General features: G+C 45.5%; 2 protein-coding genes and 1 long non-coding RNA gene across 5 annotated transcripts in view; 2 read left to right on the forward strand and 1 right to left on the reverse strand.

The window, feature by feature from the left end:
• Positions 1-4,268, forward strand: part of LOC146355428 (tripartite motif-containing protein 10-like) — a 32,398-nt gene extending 28,130 nt beyond the window's left edge. Inside the window, exon 8 of the mRNA XM_084830619.1 lies at positions 1,027-4,268. Coding sequence (XP_084686745.1) covers positions 1,027-1,124 — 98 coding nt within the window. The 3' untranslated portion in view covers positions 1,125-4,268. The remainder of the gene's footprint in view (positions 1-1,026) is intronic.
• The window catches only part of LOC146355426 (uncharacterized), a 79,250-nt gene extending 52,483 nt beyond the window's left edge, over positions 1-26,767 (reverse strand). The window contains exons 1-2 of one of the 2 annotated variants that reach the window (XR_014787180.1): positions 26,563-26,767; positions 1,928-2,055 (exon numbers count right to left, since the gene is read on the reverse strand). This is a non-coding gene — a long non-coding RNA (uncharacterized LOC146355426). Of the gene's footprint in view, positions 1-1,927; positions 2,056-6,698; positions 6,834-26,562 lie in introns of those variants that run through there. The other variant, XR_014787181.1, reaches the window with a different exon arrangement.
• Positions 4,264-25,467, forward strand: LOC146355429 (tripartite motif-containing protein 10-like). Of its 2 annotated transcripts, XM_084830578.1 has the most exons (8): positions 4,264-5,116; positions 9,676-10,137; positions 11,587-11,682; positions 14,158-14,388; positions 14,466-14,584; positions 19,009-19,124; positions 22,844-22,870; positions 24,015-25,467. In XM_084830578.1, exons 1-8 carry the CDS (start codon positions 4,715-4,717, stop codon positions 24,569-24,571), a joined length of 2,010 nt encoding a protein of 669 aa, XP_084686704.1. In that variant the 5' UTR covers positions 4,264-4,714; the 3' UTR covers positions 24,572-25,467. The 2 variants fall into 2 exon arrangements, with proteins under 2 accessions (XP_084686704.1, XP_084686705.1); XM_084830579.1 differs by lacking the exon at positions 22,844-22,870.

Consider the following 26,767-nt stretch of genomic DNA (forward strand, 5'->3'; position numbering starts at 1 on the left):
TTCCTTTCCCCTTCCCTTCCCCCTCCCCTTTCCCCCTCCTTTTCCCTGTATCTGAGTCTTCCATTATCTTTAATTGATCTCACTCCTCTTCTTGCTGCTTTTCCTCTTTTCACAGAGGAAACTCAATGGGGTAATTTGATAGCTCATTATCTGCGATCTATTTAAAAACAGAACAAAAGGCATTTAGTGCAGGAGATGCCTTGGAGGTTCATGGTGTCACGTAAAGAGCCTGCAAACTTCCGTGAAGGAGCAAACTCAATCGCAGGATAAAAGCTCTGTGTGAAGAAAGCTGTGGTATTAAATCTAGGTCATGCAATATTGCTATGTGTAAAGTGCACAATTGTGCTATACCACAGTGCTATCTGGTGGCTGATTAATGAAACATATAGAACTTGTAGAGAAAGAATACCCCCCCCCCCCCGCAAGGGGAAGCATGCGAAAAGAAGCTGATCATGATTCCACAAAGAATCCGGAAGCAGAAGCCCTGGTAAAGCTGTGGGATAAAAGCATGGTGTACAGAAGTTCTTTCTCTCTCTAACATCTGGTGCTGATCCTTTCTCTGGGGCTGTTTGCATGTAACAACACCCCATTGGTTTAAAAGCCAGTGGATTGTCAGGGACATGCAAACACCTCTTCTGCTTTACTCCACAACCCAGGATCAGCTAAGCAACTCAAGACTGGCTCCTGTTGAACATGATGTCCAAACCTGGAGCCCTGGGCAGTTCAGGGACTAAACCATGGGTTAACTGCTTGGTTGTTTAGCACCTAATAAACCAGCAGTCTGAGCATCACACTCAGCAGCAGCATCACACTCAGCAGGAGCAAAACATGGGTTGCTGAGCTGATCGTGGGTTGCTGAGTAAAAGCAGAAGGGGCGGGCATGCTGTACACAGTGCACCCGCTCTCTCTTGCTCACTCTTCCACAATAACCTATCAGTTTTTAAACTGATGGGTTGTCATTATGTGCAACCAGCTCTCTGACACTATCCAGCCTCCTCTGTCATTCTCTCTCTCCACATTTTGCAGTGAATGACTCTGGATCCGAACATGGCACATCCCAACCTCATTCTGGCTCCGGATCTGAAGAGCGTGAGAAAGGGAGTGAAAAAACAGGACCTGCCTGACAATTCTGAGAGATTTGATTTTATGCACTGTGTGCTGGGCTATGAGAGATTCACTTCAGGAAGACATTGTTGGGAGGTGGAGGGGGCAGAAGAGAAGTCAAAATGGGCAACCTGGGCTGTAGGCATTGCAAAAGAGTCTGTCAAAAGGAAGGGATGTATTAGCATTAATCCAAATGAGGGGATCTGGGGAAGAGAACAACAGACACAATCTGGGCGTCTGAGTTCTGGGCTTTTACTTCCCCTGAGCGGACTCTGTTGGCCTTGAAACGGGAGCCCAAGAAGATCCGGGTGTTCCTGGATTATGAAGAGCGTTGTGTGGATTTTTTTGATGCTGCTGCAGATGACTTGATCTACAGTTTCCCTTCAGCCACATTCTCTGGGGAGGAAATCCGACCCTTTTTCTTTGTTTCGGAGGGAGTCAAACTGCAGTGCTCTCCCACCCCGCCCACCCCGCTTGAAAGGAGGTGACAGTTCAGCACTTCTTGTACAACTTTATGAGAACCAGGCTAGGGGTGCAGTCTGAATGGTATTCAAGCAAGACTTCTGGGTCAGGATCACAGATCTTAAAATACTCCCTTGCATGAGGCAGGAACTACCTGTGTGCAAGTGGAGTAAGAGAAACAGTGCAGGGCAGTTAGAAAACAAGAGCAACTGGGTGGCATGGAGCAGGGACTGAGTGAGATGCAGGTTAGACAAGCAAGGAGATCAGGCTGCCCAGCTGGATTCAGATGTGAAAAATTATCATCTTTGAAATTAGAGCAATTGTTTTAGATTATCTTGTCATACATGTGCAGAATACAAACCTTGCTACTTCTTGCAAGCATTTCTTCTGTTGATCTTTGCATATCTGGAATGGTATTTGCTTGGTATTCAAAATGAAGTTTTCTTTAGAAACTCTTTTCAATTCAGAGTCATCTGTTTCTTCATGTTCCTGTTGTGGGGATGGAGCATTGTTTGTCAGAAATGTTTAATAGCCGGAACAGTTTTAAAACACCACCTTCTGGGAAGGAACAAGTTTGTCCTCTGATATTGTTGTGAGATTGGGGGTTGGGTTGAATGAGCTATGAGGGTCCCTTCCAACACTCAAATTCTGTGAGATGCTGGAGATTGTGGGCATCTCTACACCAGCCTAAAATCCTGCATTTAAAACGGGGCTTTCTGCTCCCGTTTTAAATGCAGGATCACAACGACTCCTTTTTTCACCCGCTTCCTTTCCCCCCTTCCCTTTCCCCTTCCTTCTCCCTGTATCTGAGTCCTCCATTATCTTCCATTGATCTCGCTCCTCTTCTTGCTGCTTTTTCTCTTTTCACCGGGCCGGGGGGGGGGGGGGGCCTCAAGCAGAACACAACAGGGTAATTTGATAGCTCATTATCTGTGTGAGAGCTATTTCAAAATGGAACAAAGGGCATTTAGTGCAGGAGACGTCTTGGAGGTTAAGGCGTCATGTAAAGAGCCCACAAACTTCCATGAAGGAGCAATCTCAATTGCAGGATAAAAGCTCCGTGTGAAGAAAGCTGGTATCACTCAAGAAGCTATGTGTAAAAAATAAAAGAATAAAGACGCAGCCTCTAGTCTTCAGTAGACAAGATCAGACTGAAGGTCAGAGAGCTGAGTGGCTCTAAAACCATCTTAGAGTGCTGGATGATCCCCTAGAAATTTGATGAGGGAGAAGTGGACTGTGGCATGTTAAGCTGTGCTCCTCCTGTGCTCCTTCTGTATATTTGTAAAGATTACAAAATGCTAATAAGCCTCCTTTTTCCTCCTTCAAAGGAAACTAATCCCTGGGTAAGCATTGAAACCCCTGAAATTTCTCTCCACTTGGAAAAGTGGGGTGCGGTGCGTGCATTACAATCTCTTTGTACCTGTGGTGGAAAATCCAGCTGGCAACTTCTTATGAATAGTGGGGCTTGGGGGACCTTGGCATTTGACAGATTACCACCAAGGGAAGGCAGCAACAACTGAAGACAGCTTAACTGTCTTAAACTGAAGGCTTTAAAATATCTGAACGTGTACAAGACAACACAGTGTGAGTTAGCTGTATGTGAATGTGTACATGTGTGTGACCTTGCGGCACCCGCCACTCCAGTAGACACCTGATGCAGCCCTCAGGGCCAAAAATGCTGTGCACCTCTGCCCTAAAGGAACCCCTTTAACCTGCTGATATAAGCCCAGGAAGATCCTGGTTTCCCTGGACTATGAAGAGGGCCATGTCAAATGTTCTAATGCTGATACAAACCAACGAATTTTCACTTTCCATTCAACTTCATTTTCTGGGGAGAGGATCTGTTTCTATTGGGTGGGACGTGCTGAATTTTGAGCTAAAACACAGCCCATTCCCAGGCACACAGAAAATTCATTCCACTTCTTCCCCTGTGCTCTTTCCAGTCTCTCTTACTAGTCCTAGAGAGAAGGATAAAGTTACGAATGTGTAGGTTTGTCATAAGAATGTAAGAGGAGTCCTGCTGGATCAGACTATCTAGACCAGCATTCTGTTCCCACAGTGGCCAATCAGCAAGCCTTGGGTGACTGCTGAAACCCCTGAAACTTCTCTCCACTCAGAAAAGTGAGGTGGTGTGCGTGCATGCGTGCGTGCGTGCATCTGTGGTGAAAATTCCAAATGGCAACTTCTTGCTAATTAATACAGGGCACAGTATTTATAATACTGTATTTTGTCATAAAGGGCACATCTCCTGTGCAAGCCTCATTGAAAGCAATGATACAAAATAAAAATGGGGCACTGCCATGCTTCCCTTCATTGCAGAGGAAAACTTCCCAGTGGATTTGGTCATGTGGGATCAAACTCAGCCTCCCATTCTACTCTCCTTCTAATGGCACCCCAAAACCCATCAGCAGAAACAGCCACCTCACCTTGTCTCAGAAACTGCATGAACAAAAGCAACTGATAATTTTATCTCTTAATTCAAAACACTGCCACCTTGCCTTTCCATACACTCAAAGACCCTTGCAACAGTATTAAAACTACAGGGAAACTACAAAGCAACTAACTAACATTTAAAGTAGCACTAAAACCTTCTTGATCGTAACCCAGAAAGAATTGTGCTGGCTGGGGATGATGGGAGTTGTACTCCAACACACTGGGTTGCGGAAGGCTGATGTTTTCTCTTTTGGGGTTGGGGTTTATCATGAAATGACATGTTGATCTATGTATAGTGCTCTACATGTTGTATAGTTATGTGGAATTTGTCATTCTTCCACATTTCTGGAGTCTCTGGAAAAGGTACTGTATTAAGGTTACTTTCTAGGCTGAGCCAGGACGGAAATGTTGACGGGGAAATTGTGGGTGGGGATCTTGGAGCTCACACACTTATCACTAACCCTTGCCCCCAGATCTAAGGAAAAAGAGAGCTGACTGCCCGGGAAGCTGGATTCAAGAATTACTCTTCTCAATGACAAAGTTGTAGCAGGTATAAAGAGACGGTTTCTGTTTGTTCCAGTTTTCATTGTAATGCGGATTCTTCCTTAGCTAACGGATCCTCCTTCATTATGTGGACATTCCACAAAAGGAATACTTAGTATCTTATATTGAAAACAAAACTAAGATTCTTATTAAGCTTCACAGAAAGGAAACCATGGCAACTCAGGGTCCCACGGAGGAGCTCAGCAATGAAGCCACTTGTCTCATGTGCCTGGATTATTCCAAAGATCCCGTGATCCTAGACTGTGGACGTAGTTTCTGCCGAGACTGCCTCACCCTACACTGGGGTGAAGCAAGCACAGGCACCTCCTGCCCTCAGTGTGGAGAAATGAGCCAACAGGGGAACTTGAGGCCTGACATGCAACTAGCAAATGTTGAAGAAAAAGCCAAGGAACTTGGCAGGAAAGGAGCAGAAGACGAGAAGGGAGTGTGCAAGAAGCACCAGAAGCCCCTGAAGTTCTTCTGCAAGGAGCATCAAACCCGTCTCTGCTGGATGTGCGAGGAGCACAAGGGACATAATGTGATTCAGGTTGAGGACACTGCCTACAAGTACAAGGTAGGAAATCACCACCCTGGTGGGGTAAGGGGAAATTAGGTTTGTTTTCTTCTTTTCTGAGGGTTCTGTGTAGATCCATTCCTATATGTTTAGGCTGGTTTGGCAGCTGCAGCCCTATCAAGAGAAAGCTGATGTAGCCACAGTGACAAATGTTTTGGTTACATCCATGTTAGATTACCGTCGTGTTCTTTATGTGGGGTTGCCCTTGAAGATGATTGGGAAATGGTATCTAGTACAGAACGTGGCACCTAGAACACTTATGAGAGCTACTTTTTCAATCGTATTACTCTTATTGTATATCATTTACAATAGCTGCCTATTAGTTCCGGGCCCAATTCAAGGTGCCTTTAAATCCCTAAATGGTTTGCGACCACATTTTCTGAAGGATCACCTTTACCTGTATGAGTCTGCCCAGGTTTTAAGACCAGCATTGCAGGCCCTACTCTCTGGCCTACCACCAAGAGCCATTAGGCTTGCAAGTAGAAGGGACAAAGCTTTCCCAGTGGTGGCCCCATACCTTTGGAATTCCCTCCCCAGCAAGATTCATATGGCCTTATCACTGCTGGCTGTAAAAAACACTCCCCACACACACATGCATTTATTCCAGTCTTCATTTTGTGCATGAAAATAATTAACTCTTGCTGTTTGTGTTTCTCTCTGTGTATGTGTGTTTACTTGCAATTGCACTTTCATGTTTTGTAATATTTATTTATTATTTATTTATTTAAAACATTTCTATCCCGCCCTACATCATTAAGATCTCAAGGCGGCATACAGATAAAATCAATGTAAACAATATAAAACAATAAATAATTAAACACCTAAAACATATTAAGCTATTGAACAAGCTAAAACCAGTTAAAATCTAAAACAATAAAACAGTTAAAACAATGTGCTAGGGAATGCATTTAGCCCTCAAAGACTTTGGTAAAAAGCCACATTTTTACTTGGCGCCAAAATGAGACCAATGTCTGCACGAATTGGGACTCCAAGGGGAGGGCATTCTACAACTAGGGTGCCACAGCAGAGAAGGCCCTCTCCCACGTCCCACCATAGTGTATGTCTCGTACTGGTGGGACACAGAGGAGGGCCCCTCCAACAGATCTCAGTTCTCGGGCAGGCATATAGAGGGAGAGGCGCTCCCTCAAATATCAAGGTCCCAAGATGCTTAGTGCTTTAAATGTCATCACCCAAACCTTGAATTCTGACTGGAAGCATATTGGCAGCCAGTGCAATTCCTTTAAAACCGGTGTTAATGTGGTTTTTATGAGGTGTTCAGGTCAGCAGTCTAGAGGCTGCATTTTGCACTAGCTGCAACTTCTGAGTTGTCTTCAAGGGCAGCCCCATGTAAAGTGCATTGCAATAGTCTAATTGGGAAGTTACCAGAGCATGTACTACTGTGGCTAGGTTATCCCTGTCGAGGAAAGGCCGTAGCTGGCACATCAGCCAAAGCTGGCCCCAAGTACTCTGGGCCACAGAGTCCACCTGGGTCTCCAGCGACAGGGATGGATCTAGGAGTACTCCCAAGCTACGCACCTGCTCTTCAGGGGGAGTGCAACCCTGTCCAGGCCAGGTCGCTTACCCAATTCCTGGACTCGGGAACCACCAATCCACAGAGCTTGTGTCTTGTCAGGATTTAGTTTCAGTTTATTGGCCCTCATCCAGCCCGTTATAGCCTCCAGGCACTGGTCCAGCACCTTCACTGCCTCAGCCGACTCTGACAACAAGGAGAAATAGAGCTGAGTATCATCAGCGTACTGGTGACACCCCACCCCCAAACTCCTAATGACCTCTCCCAACGGCTTCATATAGATGTTGAACAGCATGGGGGTAGAATAGAACCCTGTGGCATCCCACAGCTTAATAGCCATGGGGTAGAACAGGAATCCCCCAATACCACTCTCTGGAATCAGCCCTGCAGGTAGGAGCAGAACCACTGTAGCACAGTGCCCCCAACTCCCATCCTGCAGAACCAATCCAGTAAGACACCATGATCAATGGTGCCAAAAGCCACTGAGAGATCCAGGAAGATCAACAGCATAGCACTCACCGTCTTTCACTCGGAGTAGGTCGTCAGTCAGAGCAACCAAGGCTGTTTCAGTGCCATACCCTGGCCTGAAACCAGACTGAAATGGGTCCAGATAATCAGTTTCCTCCAAGAACGTCTGAAGCTGCCCAGCCACCACACGCTCAAGCACCTTGCCCAAAATGGGGATATTGGCAATGGGGCTATAGTTCTCACACACCTCTGGGTCCAGGGAGGGCCTCTTCAGGAGAGGGTGCACTACAGCCTCTTTCAAGGCAGCAGGAACCACCCCCTGTCAGAGCAAAGCATTTACCACTCCCTGAACCCACGCAGCCAATCCACCCCTGCTAGATCATATAAGCCAAGCTGGGCAAGGGTCAAGCTTACATGTGGGCTGGACTGATTCAAGTCTTGTCCACATCATCAGGCTGCAACAACTGAAACTGATCCCAGGAAACACAACCAGACGGAACACTGGACACCTCCCCAGACTCCGCAATAACTGTGGCGTCAAGTTCTCTGCGAATATGAGCGACTTTCTCCTCGAATTGCCTAGCAAATTTATCACAGCAGATGACTGAGAGTTCCAATCCCAGTTTCTCTGAGCCTGAGCAAGATCCCAACAGGCCCTTCACCACTCAGAACAATTCTTCTGGGCAACATTTCGAGGATGAAATAATAGATGTATAGTAAGATTTTTTTTGCCATCCTCACTGCTGCATAATAGGCACAATGAAGAGTCTTTGCTAATCATTGAACATACTCGCTCCGAGACCTACGCCACCTGCATTCTAGCCGTTGTCCAGCCTGTTTCATTGCCCATAGATCTTCTGTAAACCAAGGTGAATTACGGGCTCCACAGCACCGGAGTGGGTGCTTGATGGCCCTTCCCATCTCACCATTTCATAGTGAGACCAGAGCCTCGACCGAATCGCCAGCCCTATCAAACAGAAAATCCCCCAGAGCATTCAGGAATCCATCGGATGCCATAAGTCTCCAGGGGCGGACCATCTTAATCAGTCCCCCGCCCCTGCAAGGAGGATCTGCTACTGCCAATCCAAACTTCACAAGGAAATGATTGTGAGGCTAATGGAAATGGATTGTTTACTTCTATTTCTGTGCTAGAAGACTGTTCAGATATTTGTTTTGTCTTTATTGAAGTTTAATATAATTATGTTTTTTCTTTTTTTCTCTTCCTTCTTTTGCTATCCTCTCTTTTCTTTTTTTTTAGAATACGATAATTTTGGAAACTGAAGATTTTGATTATATTATTGGTAGTGTTTATTTTATTTGTAAAAATAAAATAAAAAGAGTTTTTTTTTTTAAAAAGGAAATGATTGTGAGAAAATATTGTAAGACACTTTGTGGGGCCAGTGTTCCCTGAAAAACAGGTTGAAAATATTTTAAATAAACAAACAAACAAGGGTTTATCTTGTGTATGGTAGCCTGTCCCACACAGCAAAGCTACACCACTTCATATAATGTTACCCTCCCCACCTTCCTGATTCAAAAGTATTTCTTATTGCTGCATGCTTCCCATCTCTGGTGTTGTAATGCAGAGGGCAGTTCACTCAAATCCCCCCACGTAATGAAAGAATATGTGCGGGCTTGTGCCCCGCTCCATCAGCCATGTGCTAAGCGTCCATATACAGGGGCCCTAGGTGTGTACAATTGTATGTGCATAGACCTCCTCTGCATGAGGATTGTTCCTGGGCCAGTCCGGATCCCCCTTGTATGGAGGAGCTCCACGCACGGTCATCTAGATGCGCACATTCATCTCCTTCACACAGCTGCCAAACATGCGGTTAGGGGGGAGGGTGGCCGGCATGTACAGTGGGGGTGAGGCTACACGGCATGACCCTGTGATCCCCTCTGCTATCTCCCCCTATTGCATTTCATTAGGAGCATCTCTACACTAGCCTAATAGCCTGCATTTAAAACAGGGCTTTCTGCTTCTGTTTTAAACGCAGAATCACAATGACTCCCCTTTTCACCTGCTTCCTTTCCCCCCTCCCCTTTCCCTCTCCTCCCCATATCTGAGTCTTCCATTATCTTTCTTCTTGCCACTTTTCCTCTTTTCACGGAGGGAACTCAAGTGGCACACAACGGGGTAATATGATAGCTCATTATCTGCCATCTATTTAAAAATGGAACAAAGGGCATTTAGTGCAGGAGACGCCTTGGAGGATCACAACGTCATGTAAAGAGCCCACAAACTTCCATGAAGGAGCCATCTCAATTGCACGATAAAAGCTCCATGTTAAGAAAGCCTAGCTGTAGCCACTGTTAATTAAGCATCTTTTGTGTTCTTGACTCCTGCCATATTTTCCGTACCAGCCATGGCAGCAATGAAATTGGCTCTGTGTGTGTTAGGACCTCTTTGAGGATACACTGACTGGAGGCTTCCATGTATTTCCGGGGGCAGGGGGGACTAGAACAAACATTCCTAAGAAACATGGAAGGGCTGTGAAATAACTATTCCATAAAGACACTGCTCTAGCCCATTTCTTCTCATCTTGCTGTGTTCCTACAGGTCACACAAGCTGTATCTACTAATGACAAAACCTCAGAGACTCCACCCACTATGGCCACAGTCCTACCAACTTTAGATGTGGAAGAGGAAGCCAAGTGCCCCATCTGCAAGGAGTATCTGACAGACCCAGTGACCCTGGACTGTGGCCACAACTTCTGTCGAGCTTGCATTAACCACTACTGTGAGACATGGGAAGAACTGGGGCAATTGGAATGTCCTATCTGTAGAGTCCAGATCCAGAAAGGGAATTTTCGGCCTAACTGGCAGCTGGGAAATATAATAGAAATGATCAAACCTCTCCTACTAAAACCAACAAAAGAGAATCTGTGTGTGAAACATAAGAAGGAACTCAACCTGTTTTGCAGTGAGGATGGAGAGTTAGTATGTGTAGGATGTGAAAGATCCCCAGAACACAAATCACATACTGTACTTCTCCTGGAAGAGGCTGTCAAGCAATACCAGGTAGGAAACATTTAGACTGTTAGCAATAGAATCCTTTCCTCCTAACATGCCCAGTGCTTAATTTCTGGGGAAAGAGACAACGAAGGCTCTTGTGGCCCCTTAAAAACTATTAAATTTGTTATGCCATAAGCATTTTTGGAGTAGTCCACTCCCTCAGATGTATGAAGTGCTATGTTGAGTTACAAGTAGATATATACACACACATGGTGGTAAGGAATTGTAAAGAGTGAGGTCAAACGTACCTGAAATGCAGAAAGCACAGACAGTATTATTTACCTTATTAAGACCGACCTTTCACAAAACAGTTTTTGGGTGATAAAACAGACATTCTTGCATTAATGAGCTGATTAGCACATGTAGTATAATAATAATAATAAAAAACACTTTGTTCCTAGTCAAGCCACAGGAGATAGAGCTGAACATCTTGATTAGAGGTGTTGAACCTCAGGCCCAGGGACCAAATCCAGCCCGCTGCAGGTTCCAATCCAATTGGTGCTTTACTGACTTTTGTGCAGTTCCCCTGCCCCCGCCCCCTTCTAAAAGATTGAAATGCCTCTTCTATGGCTCAGTTACTGGCATGAAGAGCTTCAGCTAAAATATGCTGGCATTCTGGCCCCGTCCCGCCCCTTTTGCCTTTGGCCCCTCATCACTGGCCAGCGGCCCCCCCCAAGCACATCTCCAAAATGGAATTCTGCCCTTGGACTGAAGAAGTTCTGCACCCTTGCTCTTAATGAATTGTAGATCAGCTGTTTTTGTGTTGCAATTTGTCTTTGAAGCTCTTTTATTCATGAATGACCACATTAAGAATGTGAGAGAAGGTCCTGGGAGGCTGAAGCATTCCTCCACTGGTTTTTGAATACTGCCACCTCTTCTGCCAGTTCTGTGTCCATTTATTCTTTTGCTTAGAGACTGGCCTGTTTGTTCCCAACCCTTTGGGGTGCATGGGCACACTTGGCATTTTTATGGTTGCTGTGGGGCTGTAGCCAGTCAAAAATGTTGGGAGCAACAACTCTCTCTTTTCTCTTTTGTGTGTGCATGCATCCATACTCACACACAGAAAACACACACACGGGGGGAATAGAGAGGAAGGAAGGAGCAGGACACACACAGAGAGTGAAGAAAAACACAGACAGAAAGAAAACATGCACAGGGAAAGAGAGAATTAAATTAGAGGGGGAGACAGAAAGAGAGAAAAATGGAAAACAGAAAAAGAGAGAAGGAGGGAGGGACGGAGGGAGGGAAACCAGGCAGCAGGAAATCCCTCTCTCACAAATTGTCTCTCAAGGAAGGCAGTGTCTACCATTATTGATTCTCTACCGTCGACCCCCGCAAAGCCTTCTCTGCCACGATAGAGTGGCTTCATTGGGAAATCCCTGATGGACTCAGATTGGCTGACTTCCTCCGGAGCACCCAAATTTCCTGAGCAGAAAGCTTTCTCTATTTCTGCAGGATGAAATCCAGGCCGAGCTACAATCTCTGGAGAAAAAGAGAGACAATCTTGAGGGTCAGAAACTGGCTGAAGAGCAAAGGAAAGAGAAGTATCTGGTAGGTGTTTATTATTAAGGTTCACATACTGGGGGTGAGAGAGGGCTGGGCCTCCTGCCCTCAATCAGTGAACCAACAGATACCTCAGTTTGAAATTATTGTCTTAGTAACATAGGGAACTGCCTTATACTGAGTCAGACCATTGGTCCAGCTAGCTCAGTACTGTCAAGGAGTGCCTCTCTCTCCAGGGTTTCAGACCTGAGACTTTTCTAATCCTACCTGGAGATGCCAGATATTGAACTTTTGCAGGTAAAACACGTGCTCTACCGATAAAGGCCTTCTTCAGTATTGGTCTTTAGTGTCTACTGTTCCCATCTACAAACTTGTCACCTGCTGACAGATTTGTTATGTGTGAGTGCAGGTTGGTCTACGTACTGTAGTGACCAGAGAGACTGGCCCAGTTCTGTCAGTTTAGAAGTCAGTTCGCACAGCCAGCCACAAGTCATCAATAAGGGCATCCGTGACAAAATATCTGGGTAACAGGAGTCACTGGTACAGCCTAAATTAAATGTCTGCAGCCCCCCCCCCCCCCCATTTCCTATTAAGACTTGGACCAAGTAGACTTCATGCCTGCAGAGATTTCCGCAGATCTACCAGGGGCGTTTGTAGTAGATGGAGCAATTCTGCTTCATTTTAACCCCCTCAGCTGGCATTTGGTGGCAGTGGTGTAGTGGTAAAGGTGCTCATCATGACAATCTCCACAGCCATGCCCGCAAGGGGAGTCCAAAAATGCAGATAACCTTGTTGATCCATATCTGTGTATGTGAATACATACAAATGCAACAGTACATAGTATAATACCCAGTTTATTAAGATCAGCTGACAGTCATAGAATAGCACTAGCAGTCTGGTGGTTATATTGGACTTTGGCTAGAGAGTCCTGAGATTGCATAAGAAAGGGAAAAGGAGCGACACAACATGTCCCTAAACAATATGTTCCCAATGCAATACGACCAGCACAAGGTTTTCCTGGAGTTCCTTTTGCCAGCACCAGGAAGTATTTTATCTCAAAGTCCACAAACCAGTTCTAAGCTAATGGGTCATAATTGTCTATTCAAGGTCAAACCACCGCAAAATACTTTGCATTACAACACACAAGACGGCTCACAACCAGTGGAGGCTGGTGGCTCCAATTTCAGTGGGGCTGTAAATCCACTCTGGGTTCCAGTCAGAACCAGCCAGAACTCTAAATGAGCTATTCGAGGTGCTGAACCTATTTTGGGGATAGATTTCTGGCTGAAACCCAAATGCATTCACAGCCCCCCCGCCGGAATTGGGGCCACCAGCCTCCACTGCTCACAACAATATACTGCTCCTGGAAAAATCCAACCCTGCCCTGCTACTGTGAGGGCTGCACCTAAGCTCAGCAGGAACAGGGAAGCCTGAAGGGGGTGGCAAATTATGTCAATGTTCCTGCTAATCGCAGAGTTGCCCCTCCCCCTCACAGCCACCGCGGAAAGCAGCACAGCCGCTGCTCCTCGGTGACCTTAGAGGAGGTTGCGGAGGGCAGAATGGGACTGGGCAGGGAGGGGAGTGGAGTGGAGAAGAGAAGCCAGGATCCTAACCCCATCAGCATCCCTGCCCACCACCGCCGCTGTAATTAGGTTTTTTAAGGAGGAACAGAAGGTGGGATTTCAGCTCCATCCTCCTCCTGCCCTGCTTGGCTCTTGTCAGCAGGGCATAGGATAGACAGAGGGCTCCATTCTCTAAATCCTAGTTCAGGCACATACCTGGGCAGTGATCCACCCCAGAAGGGGGAGAAGAAAGGAAGTGTCCCTTCCCTTTACTATACACATGAACTAATTGCCGGGGGTGGGGGAGAGAGAATTATGTAAATCAGGTCTATGCATGTACCAGCTCACCTGTGAAGCACCTGAATCACACATTTCTTCACATGGGAGCTGGGAAGGAGGGACTCCTATGTGAATATGTTATCACACAAGTTAGGGCGCAATCCTATGCAGGTTTAGATAGAAAAAATTCCTACAACTCCGAGCATTCCCCAGCCAGCCATGCTGACTGAGGAATGCTGGGAGTTGTAGGACTTTTTTCTGTATAAACCTGCATAGGATTATGGCCTAAGTAGCAAAACTGGGCTTCACATAACATTCTAGTTGGTCAAAAATATGTTGCCACACATGCACTCCGCTTTACATTTAGTGGATGCATTTTGATCCACTGGTCCTCTCAAATTATTATTTATGCTCCATGCAATTTAAAATACATTATTTTAATTTACATCATCAGTGATGTATCTTTGGGAAAGGCAAGAAGGTCAAACCATGTTCCTCTCAGAGGAATTGCGGGTAAAAATCCTCTAGAAATTGGCCTCATTTTAGTGCCCACAAGACATAAAGCAGCATTATGTGCTCAATTTATTCATTGTAGCAATCTCAGGCCTTTAGCAACTTTCTGTCAAATTATCCTCATGTTCCACCCCACATCCCCTTTCCCAATGTCTGTTTTTTTCTTTAGGCAGAGTTGGGAGAGGAGAAGCAAAAGATCACAACAGCTTTGGATCAAATGCACAAGTTTCTTGAGGAACAAAAGCACTTCTGGCTGGCCCAGCTGGGTGATCTGGAGAAAAATATGGAGAAGTGGCAGGAAGAAAATGTCAACAAACTCTCTGAAGAGATTTCCCGACTCAATGGGCTGATCACTGAGAAGGAGAGGAAGTGCCTGCGGCCAGCGCAAGAATTGTTGCTGGTGAGTCTTAGAACAAATACACTTTTTATGGAATAAAGAAGGCACTAAAGCTAGGATTGATCATTGGTTTTCCACAGACAAGGAAGAGGCAAGTGAATCTCCAAACCAAGATGCATCCCAGTTTGTTTCCTGCTTGTGTAGCTGAGACCCATTCCTTTCATTCTTTCTTTCCGGATACCAGAAGCACCTTGAGCAGGTATGTGGCTCTTTTTCACTCCCCTTTCTATTTCCCCTGCTTTCTTCTGGCGCCATATTCATATGGTTTTGGTTTTGTTTCTTTTTAAATATGCAAACTAGGGTGACCGACTTGATAACAATGCAGTTATTAATAGAAGTCATCATGGATTTGCCAAGAATAAACCTTGCAGGACTAAACTTATCTCCCTTTCTTGATCAGGTTACCAGGTTGGTAGGTTGTGGGAATGTTGTGGATGTAATTTATCTTGATTTCAGCAAATCTGTTCTAGTATTTTCCCTGGCATCAAAGTTAGACTGACCAGTCTGTAGTTTCCTGGATCCTTCCCTCACTTTTTGAAGACTGGCCAGGTTCCTTGTGATATTTTGGTTAAATGCAGGCTAGATGGTAATACCATCAAGTGGGTTCACAGCTGGTTGGAAAACCATACTCAGAGTGCACATAAATGGCTTTTCATTAAACTGAAAGGTTTCAAAGGTGGTGCTGCAGTGATCTGTGCAGTGATCCAATCCTCATCAAAAAAATTTATCAAGGATTTAGGCTCTCTTCACACCTGGCATTTTATTCCACTACAAACTGTTCCTTTTGATTCCTGTGGGATTTAGACTGGCCCTGTATACAGGCATCTCTCATAGCGTGTCCCTCCGCAATATATCTTTTCATAGCTGGGCTGAGCTGCACTGAACAATCAGAAGGGGGTTACTAGCTCCATGCCCCCTCCCCTCACCTGATCATTGGTTCCTGTAACATGATTGATGGCTCCGCCCCATTCCTCCATTCCTCCACAGCAGGAAGGAAGTCAGAAGTGATCTGGATAACAGGCTATGGGAGCTGATCCCCTCCTTCCTCCGAGGGAGACAGTCTTCTCGGTGGCTTACCCTGAGGCTGCTGGCACTGCTAGTCCTTCTCCGCTAAATATGTCAGTGTATAATGGAATTAAATGCAGTATATTGCTTGCACTACTGAGTTTGAAGGGTATATTGATTTCCGGATGCCCAACTACAGAAGTAAGAAATCCACAAACGGACTTGTATACAGTCAATGCACCAAGACATCCCTAGCAGCCCCTGACTGCTTCACGGGGACACTTTCTTCATTAGACCTGGCTTGCTTCCCCCCCACCCCCCCCGCACACTGTTGTTGCACTTTCCCCTTATTCTGGCTTCCCAACAACCCTGCAAGGTGGGCGAGGAGGAGAGATAGTGGCTGGCTAGGTGGGAGGGAGTACTATGGAAAACTACCTCAGCATTACTGCCTTATCTAAAACAACTCCACACCCAAAAAAGAAACTATTAAAAATGACCATTCCAAGCTCTGCATGATGAATTTATTCAGGGGAGAAGAAAGGGCACTTTTAATACTCATTGAAATCCTAACTGTCAAACCTTTCTCCTGCGTGGCCGAGAAGGGAGACTTCCCCATCACCTGGGAGGAAAGAAGCCCATCAAACTGGTGAACAAAAGGGAGAAGAAGCAGTCAGTGAAGTCAATGGGAGGGAGAAGTTCCAAGTAAATGCATTGAAGGAGATGCACTCCTATGCACTCAGAAGCAAGCCACACAGATTTCAATGGCACTTACTCCCAGGGAAGGAAAGCCTTACAGCCAATGAGTTTACTCAAAAGTAAGCACTGCTGTGTCCAAGGGGATCTCGGAGCCTGTAGTGGACTGGGAAAGAGGCAGAAATGGTCACTGGAAGCCCTGTCAGTGACCTGCCCCTCCTTTCCTCCCAATTTGTTTTCATGACAATGATATTCAACACCGCCCAGCAACACCACCGGCACATGCCCACACAAAGCAGGACAAAGCGCTAAAGGGAAAATACACAGCAGGGAAGAAATGGCACTTTCAGTTGCAAGCACAGCTGGGTTTTCCCCATTCTCAGATAACACAGAAAGAGGTAGTGGAAGTTGTGAGATAGCAGCAGGACAGCAGCAGCAGCATCTTGTCAGGAGCACCCTAGCTGCCTCTTTAAGTCCCCTCCAATAGCCAACTCACAACACAGATGAAAGGGATTCTTTCCAAGGCTTTATTCCTTTACAACTTAATGACTCTTTCAGATGCTAATCACCAGTGACTAAGCAAGGAAACGCACTGGGGTAGTTAGCAGAGTAGCCTAAGCTCCGGGTAAGGCAGTTGGTCCCCATTTGAAGGGGAAGACCGGGAAAACTCTGAACTTATGGGCTATGGAGAGGTCCTCCCTCTTACCAGGGATCCTCGGGACGTGACTGTTGTTTTAGTGCCAAGCGGGGCAGAGCGCTGCCTCTCCGCGCCCTCCATCAGGCACCGCTCCCTCCATCTCCGCCGAGCGTCCAGCAAGATCCCATCCCCCGCTCTCTCACTGCTAGGGTCACTATCTCTCTCAGGAATGCAGGCAGGAGGAATCTCTCCCTGCCACTGTGCCTGTGAGAGATGAGCGAGCTCCTCTCCCATGGGTGGTTAGTCCTCCTCAGAATCAGAACTACTCTGGGGTTCTATGGGCTCAGTATCCACCCTGACACATCTAAAGCTCCCATGAAAACCAGTGCTTAAAGAAGAACGATCCTGCTAAAAAACTCAGGTATGAAGAGAGCCTTAGATGAATGGTGGAAGTTATGTTGATCAGATTTGCAAATGACACATAACTGGGAGGGATGGCTAAGACTTCAGAAGACTGGGATAACTATCAAGAATGACCTTGATCAAATGTACAACTGAGCTGAAACTAACAAAATGGAAACTAATGCACAGTTCTGCATTTAGACAAAACATAATAATAATCCATAATAATAAAAGAGGATGTGTGTCTGTCCATCTGTCACTACCACAGCTCCAAGACCATGAAACCTAGACACCTGAAAGTTGGCATGCATCCTAATGGCATCCTAATCGTATATACCTTGGTGTTCTTTTGTTTTTAAAATACATTATTTCATTTACCTAATTTAAATATGCCCAATCTGTCCATGTTGTTGAAGGCTGCAATAAAATCTTCAGTTACTAGGGGTAGACTCCCCTAACCAGCACATAGCTAACCAGCAGTCCAAAGAGTTTGAAGCCAGGGGAGATTAGTAGTCTGAGAAACAGTTATTGGCCTGCTCCCTCTCCCCTGATGTGGGGCAGCCCCCCTTCAGGGAATGGAGTGAACAGACACACACCCCTCAAGGGGTTATACAGGTGCATCATGGCAGGGGCCATGCCTAGGGGTGCCAATTGGCATGGACTCACTCGGACAGGGCAGGCACAATGTGTCCAACTCTGACAGCTGCATATGCTTACTTACAGCCTTTGTTGTATCAATATAAGGACTATTCCCACCTGTGTGAAGTCGGGTCTGTTTGCTGCTGCCGCTGAAGGGGGATACTGTGATAAGTATCTCAGGATTTCAATTGATAACAAGCTGAACATGAGTCAGCACTCAGCAATGTAATGCATTAATAGAACTATAGTATCCAACTCATGATTGTTCCATTGTTCCATTTTATGGTGCACTAGTCCAACCTCATCTGGAGTACTCCATCTAGTTCAGGCTACCTTTAAGAAGGATGTAAACCACACGTGGGCAACCTGCAGCTCACAGGCTACAAGCAGCCCTCAATGGATTTTTGTGAGGGCCACCATGAGTGCCCAAGCACCGATTCCCCCCCCCCCGTCCAGTGTTGATATACCACAGAAAGTGCAGCTGCCGCTGCTGTTGTTGCTGCCACTCTGTCAACTAATCTGAGGCCTCTATGCTCATGCCCTCTGAGACCGAGTGTGGAAACCAGAACATATTCTGGCAGATGCTGTAGCTGCCAATCTTAAGAGAGTTCTGTGGTCTTGCTGTCATTGTCACAATGCAAGCCCCCCTCTGGGCTCCGGCCATGCTCCCTTTTGGCATGCGGCCCTTGACAGGTCACTTATCATTGAATGCAGCCCTCCACCCAGAAAAGAATGCCCACCCCTGATGTACACAAGCTGGAATGGATTCAGAGGAGGCCAACGATTATGGACAGGGGTATGGAAACAAACCTATAAGGAAAGGTTCAATGAAATTGGTATGCTTAGCCTGGAGAAGAGAAGACTGAAGGGGGACATGACAGCGCTCTTCAAATATCCATAAGGCTGTCACATAGAGGAAAGTAAAGACTTGCTCTCTTCTGCCCCAGCAGACAGATCTAGTTCTGATAGACTTAGGTTATAGGAGGCTACATTTTGGATGAACATTAGAAGAAACGACTTAAAGGTAAGAGCAGTGCAACAATGGAACCTATCACCTAAGGCTAGTGGTGGGTTCTCCCTCACTGGAGGTTTTCAAGTAGAGGCTAAACAGTCATCTGTTGGGAATGCTCTAGCTCTGGATTTCCTGAGGGTCAGACTACATGACTCCCTCCAACAACAACCTTGTGAGTCGTGGGGGTGGTGCATCTCCTTTAGCCATTCCTTAGACTGAACCATCTTCCTTCCAGGTATGAGAAAGAGCAGACGAAAGAGCTGCTGGAACTTACTCCAGATGTGGAAGACAAATTCAGAAGTTGCTCACAGAAAAGTTCAGATCTAAAGAATATTATGGAAAATTTTAAAGGTATTGTTTGACAATTCATAAAAGGAAAGAACATGGTTTCTGGGAACGTTCTGCTTCCATGTCACTTTCTGTGAAAGTCAGAAGTTTGTGAAAGAGGAAATGATGTTCCCTGGAAGCCATGTTAATGTAATACCTTTATTAAGCCAATTCAAAGGTCACCAAAATGTGGAAGCTTTTGAGATCTCTAGATCTCTTCATGGGAAGGGAAGAGAGTGAATGTTACTATGTTTCACCACTGTGATTTTCGGTTTGGTTTAATCTGCCATTTTTTACTTGCTTTAGGGTGCAATCCTATGCATACTTTGACAAGAAAAGTCCCATAGCTCAGGGAATGCTGGAAGTTGTAGGACTTTTTCCTGTTTAAATATGCGTAAGATTGCAACCCCAATTTTATATTTTAGCCAGTTGTTCTATGTTTGTGTTTAATTTTATTCCATTAGAAACCTCCAGTACATGGATCAAAAGGCAGTATATAAACATATTAAAGATCTCGGAAGCTAAGCAGGGTCAGCCTGTTTAGTACTTGGATGGGAGACCGCCTGGGAATCAGCCTTCCTGCACTGAGCAGGGGGTTGGACTCAATGGTCTTGTAGGCCCCTTCCAACCCTATGATACTACGATTCTATCCTGTCTCATCAATATTTCAGTCTCCATCCAGTCTCACCTTTTTCTGCAAGATACTAGATTAGACTGAGTCATTTTCTCTGATGACTATTAAAAACTGGAGTGGCGGCAATATCAGTTTTCTTGGCCACCTGGACTATGAAATAACCTCTGCCATCCCATTTATCTCAATCCCAACTACAAAAAAACTCAAATTGCCCCCATCCTTTCCTGCTCTCACATTCTCCTTCTACTTTGCCTCCCCATTATCTATTATTATCAACAGTCTGCTCATTGCCCTTTACCCCCAACACAGCATCCAGATGTAAACATGAAACATTAATTCAAAGAACAGGAGCTCAGTTTAAATGCTGGTCTGGGGGAGGAATGAATGGGCTGGGGTGTTGTTTTTACATGAAATGACATGTTCCTGTATGTATGATACTCTTTGTAAATTTGTCACCTTTTCCTCCTTGTAACAGAAGCCCCTTTCATGCACAGCGTTGTACATTGAATAAAGGGTCAGCAGGTGTGAATTGCTGGCCCTGTCAGTGAGGTTGCACATTCCCCACCCACCCCTCCTGAAATCCCCAAGTTAAGCATAGGTATCAGGACGGAGTAACGCTATGCACATAGAATTGTACATGAGTAGGCTTCCTCAGGTACCTGAACCTGGTTCTCGCAGAGTTCCAGCTCCTGTGGAAGCCTACAGGCATAGAGATCTATGCACAGTCAGGGCCAGAAATATTGGAACAAGGATAACTGTTTTGGCAGTTGGCCTCTGTACAACACCACATTGAAGTTGAAAGGAAACACACCCAGATGGGAGCGAAGTCAGGACTTGCAGCTGTAATTCAAGGGGTTTGACAAAAGTGGGGCACTAGCCATTCAGGAAGGACAGCCAGTGGCATACACACACACCCATCATTGGTGGCTCAGAAGTAATGGAACAAATGGCTGACAAGCAGCTGCATGGCCAGGTGTGGCCTGTTTCCTGGGTACCCCATGACCAATCAGGCAGATAAAAGGCCTGGAGGTGGTTCTGAGTGTTACATTTGCATTTGGTAGCTGTTCACTGGGACTCCCAACATGAGGTCCAAAGAGGTGTCCATGCGAGTGAAGGAGGCCATCATTAGGCTGTGGAAACAAAATAAACCCATCCGAGAGATAGCAAAAACATTGGGAGTGGCCAACACAACAGTTTAGAACATCATGAAAAAGAAGGAATTAACTGGCAAGCTCAGCAAGAGCGAAAGGCCTAGCAGACCACGGAAGACAACTAAAGTGGATGACCGCAGAATGCTGCTCATGGTGAAGAGGAACCCTTTCACAACATCTAGCCAGGTCAAGAACGCTCTTGCGGAGGTAGGCATGTCATTGTCAACATCTACAGTCAAGAGATGGCTTTATGAATGTAAATACAGAGGCTTCACAACAAGGTGCAAACCACTGGTAATGCTCAGGAACAGACAGGCCAGATTAGTCTTTGCCAACAAACACGTAAAAAAGCCTGCGCAGTTCTGGAATAAGATTCTTTGGACTGATGAAAGCAAGATGAACTTGAACCAGAATGATGGGAAAAGTATGGAGAAGGAAAGGGACAGCTCATGATCCAAAGCATACCACATCATCTGTCAAACATTGTGGAGGCAGTGTTATGGCATGGGCATGTATGACTGCCAATGGAACTGGGTCACTGGTGTTTATTGATGACCTGACTGCTAATAAAAGCAGCAGGACGAATTCTGAAGTGTATAAGGCTATACTTTCTGCTCAGATTCAGCTGAATGCTGCCAAACTGATAGGACGCCGCTTCATATTACAGATGGATAATGACCCAAAACATACAGCAACCCCCCCCCCCCTGAGTTTCTCAAGGCAAAGAAGTGGGATGTTCTTCAATGGTCAAGTCAGTCACCTGATCTCAGTTCAATAGAGCATGCTTTTCACTTACTGAAGACAAGACTGAAGGCAGAAAGACCCACAAACAAGCAGCAGCTGAGGGCAGCTGCAGTAAAGGCCTGGCAAAGCATCTCCAGGGAGGAAACTCAGCATTTGGTCATGTCCATGGGTTCCAGACTTCAGGCAGTCATTGACTGCAAAGGATTTTCATCCAGGTATTAAAGGCGATCCTTAAGTTTGAAATGATGTTGGTTTGTTCCATTACTTCTGAGCCACCAACGATGGGGGGCAGGGGGAGTCTAATGTTTGGACATGGGAGGCTGGGCTAAGGGAAGTCATGGGACCTCAGGGGGGCGGCCATTAGTACAGCTTCACTGCCTCTTGATCATGAGGAGTTCCCTTCATATGTACAACACGTAAAGGGAACTAGAGTCTCTGGAGCAAGCACTGAACAAAGGTAATTTTTGTGGCTCTGAAAGAGAATGGAATTTTTAAAAGGACAATGGTTCTTTAGATAGAATCAGGGGCATTGCTAAGCCCAGGTCCATGGCCTCTGGCCCCGAATCTATTTCCTTGTGCCCTAGATTCATTTCCCAGAACCCTCAGTATCCATTGGTGCCAAGGGAAGGGTTTTTCCTAGCTTAATAGCCATACAAGGAACCCTTTTCAAGGGTTGCTGCTACGGAGGGAAAGATTAATCTCCCCTTCCCCACATGCTGCAAAATCCACACACCCCGCATGGCGCTTAAGCTTAGGGGAAAATGAAAAGAAACTTCTGATTTGGGATGATCTGGGGTGGATACAAATTAATTGAAGAATTTATCTGAGATTATTTGGATGAGAAATCAATTAGCTGCCTTGGCCTTCTGTGAAATTTAAATAAATCCTAGTAATTATTTCTAAATTTGCATATATAGATATAAATGAGAATATGCAAATTATATGCAGATTTGTATCCTATGGTCCTGGGCCTGAAACCTTGCCTAGCAAAGTGCCTAGCAGCACCACTAGACCGAGCCAAGGACGAATCCCTTTGCTAATCCTGGGAGACCACATCCATCATCCCCCCAAATTATTAATTCATTTTACTAATTGCCTAGTTAAAATACTAATCAAGTATTTAGTACCGTGGGGTGGGGGTGGGGGGTTCCAATATGAATTTGCTAAACTTATGATTTGATTTTACATCTGTCACCTTTTCTTCCACATAACAGAGTCACTGTCACGAACACTGAGCAAAGGTAATTATCTATGAGGAAGTCAAGTGAAAAGATAAATTTTATCACTGATGATCCTTCAATCAAGTATTCCATCAGGTTACCCATTGTCTGGAAGAGGCAGTTAATTTCTGTCTTATACAAGATTTGGGAAGTGGGCTGACCAGTGTAGGGAAAATGATGTCAGGGGCAGGGAGTGACAAATGGACGAGAGCTTGTCCAGTCTAGCTAATAGTGTGAATTGTGAAGGCTGCAGTTCTGCTCAAAACTCAACCACAAACTAAACCTTATACAAGCCACTTTCTTTAAACCCCTCTCTCTCTCTCTCTCTCTCTCTCTTTCTCTCTCTCTCTCTCTCTCTCACACACACACACACACACACACCCCTCTGCAACCTGAGAATATTACCACTCCTGGCTCTGTTGTCAGTGGTCCTCTCATTGGCGTGGATGTCTGAAGAGAAGAAGGCTACTGTCACCCCTATTTTATTATGAAAAGTGATCTATAAATGTTATTAAACAAATTAGTAAATGTGAGGTGTTTAAAAATAGCCATATAACTATTCCCTAAGAGCTTCCATCAGCCATTGATTTCTGTGCCCTCAACCTGCATCTAATTGAGAGGAAGGGTCCTTTTCTGTTCTTTTTAGTACCCCCTGGCAAAAGTCAGGTAAAGCCTGGAGAAAGTAAGTGACACCAGTGCCGAGGCCGAACCTTTTCCTGACAGCATCCACCATCCAGCCACGTCACTCATTCTGGGCTTCTTCACATGGAACTTTAATCCTGCTACTGAGATTGGTTACTCATGGAAGTTTGTGGGTCCTTTAGATGACGTCGTCAACCTCCAGGGCATCTCCCACACTAAATGACCCTTATTCCGTTTTTTAGAAGATTGGAGATAATGAGCTATCAAATTATCGTGCTTGAGTTCCGCTTGAGTTCCCTTGTGAAAAGAGGAAAAGTCAAAATAAGAGGAGCTAAACCACAGCACCATCTAGCGGCTGCATAATGAAATATAGTGAAGACTCAGATAAGGGGAAAAAGGGGGAAGGAAGCACGTGTCAAGGGAGTCCGTTGTGATTCTACATTTAAAATGGAAGCAGAAAGCCCAGTTCTAAATGCAGGATTTTAGGCTGGTTTAGATATGCTCTCTCTCCTTGTCCTTGCAGTGACTGTCACTCTGGACCAAGATACGGCACATCCCTTGCTCATTCCATGTAAGGATCTGAAGAGTATGACAAGGCAAGGACGGAAGACAACCCTGCCCGACAACCCAGGGAGATTCGACACTATGATGAGTGTGCTTGGCCATGAGAGATTCACTTCAGGAAGATATTGGTGGGACGTGGAAGTGGAAGTGGAGGAGGAAGATGCAACATGGGCCCTAGGGGTTGCAAAAGAGTCTATCAGTGGGATGGGATATATTAAGAGTAATGGATATATCAGCCTTGATCCTAATGATGGAATCTGGGCTGTGGGGAAGAGACGGAACGAACCAGTTTCACTCTGCCACTTTTGGACTTTTAATTCCTCTGAGCAGACCCTTTTGACCTTGACACGTGAGCCCAAGAAGATCCGGGTGTCCCTGGACTGTGACGGGGGCCGTGTGGAATTTTTTGATGCTGATACGGATGCGTTGATCTACAGTTTCCTTTTGGCCTCATTCTCTGGGGAGGAAATCCGACCCTTTTTCTTTGTTAGTTGGGGGGTCAAACTGAAGTGCTGACTCTTGTAGAGAATCTTCACTGCCGCTGCCACCACAATGTCTGCCGCCCCCTGGAAGGAAGTGACAGTCTAGCACTTTCTGTATAGCCTCATGAGAGCCAGGCAAGGGGCTAGAGCACGAGTGGGGAACTTCGGGCACAGCACTGGCAAAAAACCCAAATCAGCAGTTTGCCATCAAAAGTCAGAGGCAAACTGCTACAGAGACTCAACAGGGCTATATTTTGCTTGAAGACAAGCCAAATTAGGCACTTTTTAGTCTCCGTAGCAGTTTCCCATTGAATATCAGCAGTAAACCGACGATTTTCTTTGCTGCTGCCATGTGGCAGCAGGGGCCACATGCAGGGAGCTCCATGTGACTGTATATTGCCCCCCTGCAGGCTACAATCTTAATGGTTTTCAATCAAGATTTCTGGTTCATGATCACTTTTACTGAGTGGGTGGATGTGTACGAAAACGCATACAATTTGAAAAATGCACACAAAAATATGCAATTATTTTTTTAAATATGCCCCAAAATCTATTACAATGCATACAGAACCAGTACACAACGGATGCAGAGGTGGGAAATGGAGGAGGTCTGTGGAAATGGACCTGGCACATCCGCCCATCGTTAATATTTGCATCTCTTGAATGATATTTGCTTGCTGTTCAAAATGCCAAGATCTTTCATGGGAATATAAAATTTTGCCTGGAAATTCTCTATTCAGTTTCATCTGTTTCTTTGTCTGCCTGTGGTGAGGACAGAGCATTGCTTGCCAGGAGGATTTAACAACATGAACAGTTTTAAAGCACCAGGTTCTGGGAAGAACTAACCAGGGCGGAAAAATGCGGTGATCTTACAAGAACAGTGTATGATATTTTGGTGCCTGTGGTGGAAAATCTGACAACTTCCTCTTGCAAATCAGTATGGAGCACAGCCCACCGAGAACCTCTCCTACTCAAGCCTCATTTAAATGAATGGTACAATTTAAAAATGGGGCACTGCTGTGCTCCCCTTCATTCTGCTCTGAGGGACTACCTTTGCTTCCCTCTCTGCTCTCCTTAATGGTACCCCAAAACACATCATCAGAATCTCAGAAATACCTTACCTTGTCTCAGAAGCTGCATGAACAAAAGGAAGTGATCATTTTATCTTTTCACTAAAAAGTTTTTTCAAAGACCCTAACAATATTAAAACTACCAGAAAACTACAAAAACAACTAAGAAATTTACATTTAAAATCGCAGTAGAACCTTCTTGATCATAAATAGCCCAGAAAGTATTGGCAATATTTAAAACCCACAAGCCTTCCTGGGCAAGCCTCAAAACCGCCTCAAAACCAGGAGAAGGGAGCAAAAGAGGAGTACCCCCTCCCTAATGCTGTACAACCACACAGACAAGCATGATTGACAAGGCCGTTTATACATAATGCCACCCCTACTCCGAAAGAACCAGGTCTCCCCTCCAGCATCATGTCAGCCTTGTCAGGATTCGAGTTTGGACTGCTACGCCACATTCAGTAGAATAAAAGAGGGAGGATGTTGAGGAACACCCATTCACTGCTGTGGCCACCATAGGTTTTCCACTGCAATTCCCTTTTTGAAGGCCATCTCCGTAATAAAAAATCCTTAATCATAAAACAGCTGTCACTAAGGCATAGGATTGACACCACCACTAGAGACAAGATGAACAAAACTAAGGGATTTTTATACAGAAGGGGATAGAGTGTTGTTCTCGTTATAGGATGGGATTGTTTAAATGTACTTATATTACCTATCCTTGGTTACCATAACCAATAAAGAGAGTTTTCCTTGGTAATAAGGTCTCAGTAGTTCCCCTCCTCCCAGCCCTGGTCCACTTCCCCCAAAGCAGAGATGGGGAATGTGTGGTCCTCTCGGTGTTGTTGGACTGGCTGTGCTGATGGGATTTGCAGTCCAACAACATCGAGGGCCACACGTGCCCTGCCCCGTCCTAAACACCCCAGCCAATCCCTCACAACCAGGAGCTGCCTACCTGAAGCATGGCCTCTTGCTTTCCACATCCAGCAGCTCCAGATTCCAGGTCTGCCTCCAGAAGAATTTTCTCAGTCTGGCTTCCTCATTTCCCAGCTCTGAGCACTGCTCTCTTTAGCCAACTACCAGTAACTCAAAGTCCTTGTCTCCCACTCTCCTAATCCTAACAGTATCTAACTGACATCTCCCTAAACTTTTATAAGTCT

This window comes from Heloderma suspectum, chromosome 2, assembly GCF_057233095.1.
Source record: "Heloderma suspectum isolate Gila_16-S chromosome 2, 16-S_ref, whole genome shotgun sequence".
In the NCBI taxonomy this organism is placed as follows: Eukaryota; Metazoa; Chordata; class Lepidosauria; order Squamata; family Helodermatidae; genus Heloderma; species Heloderma suspectum.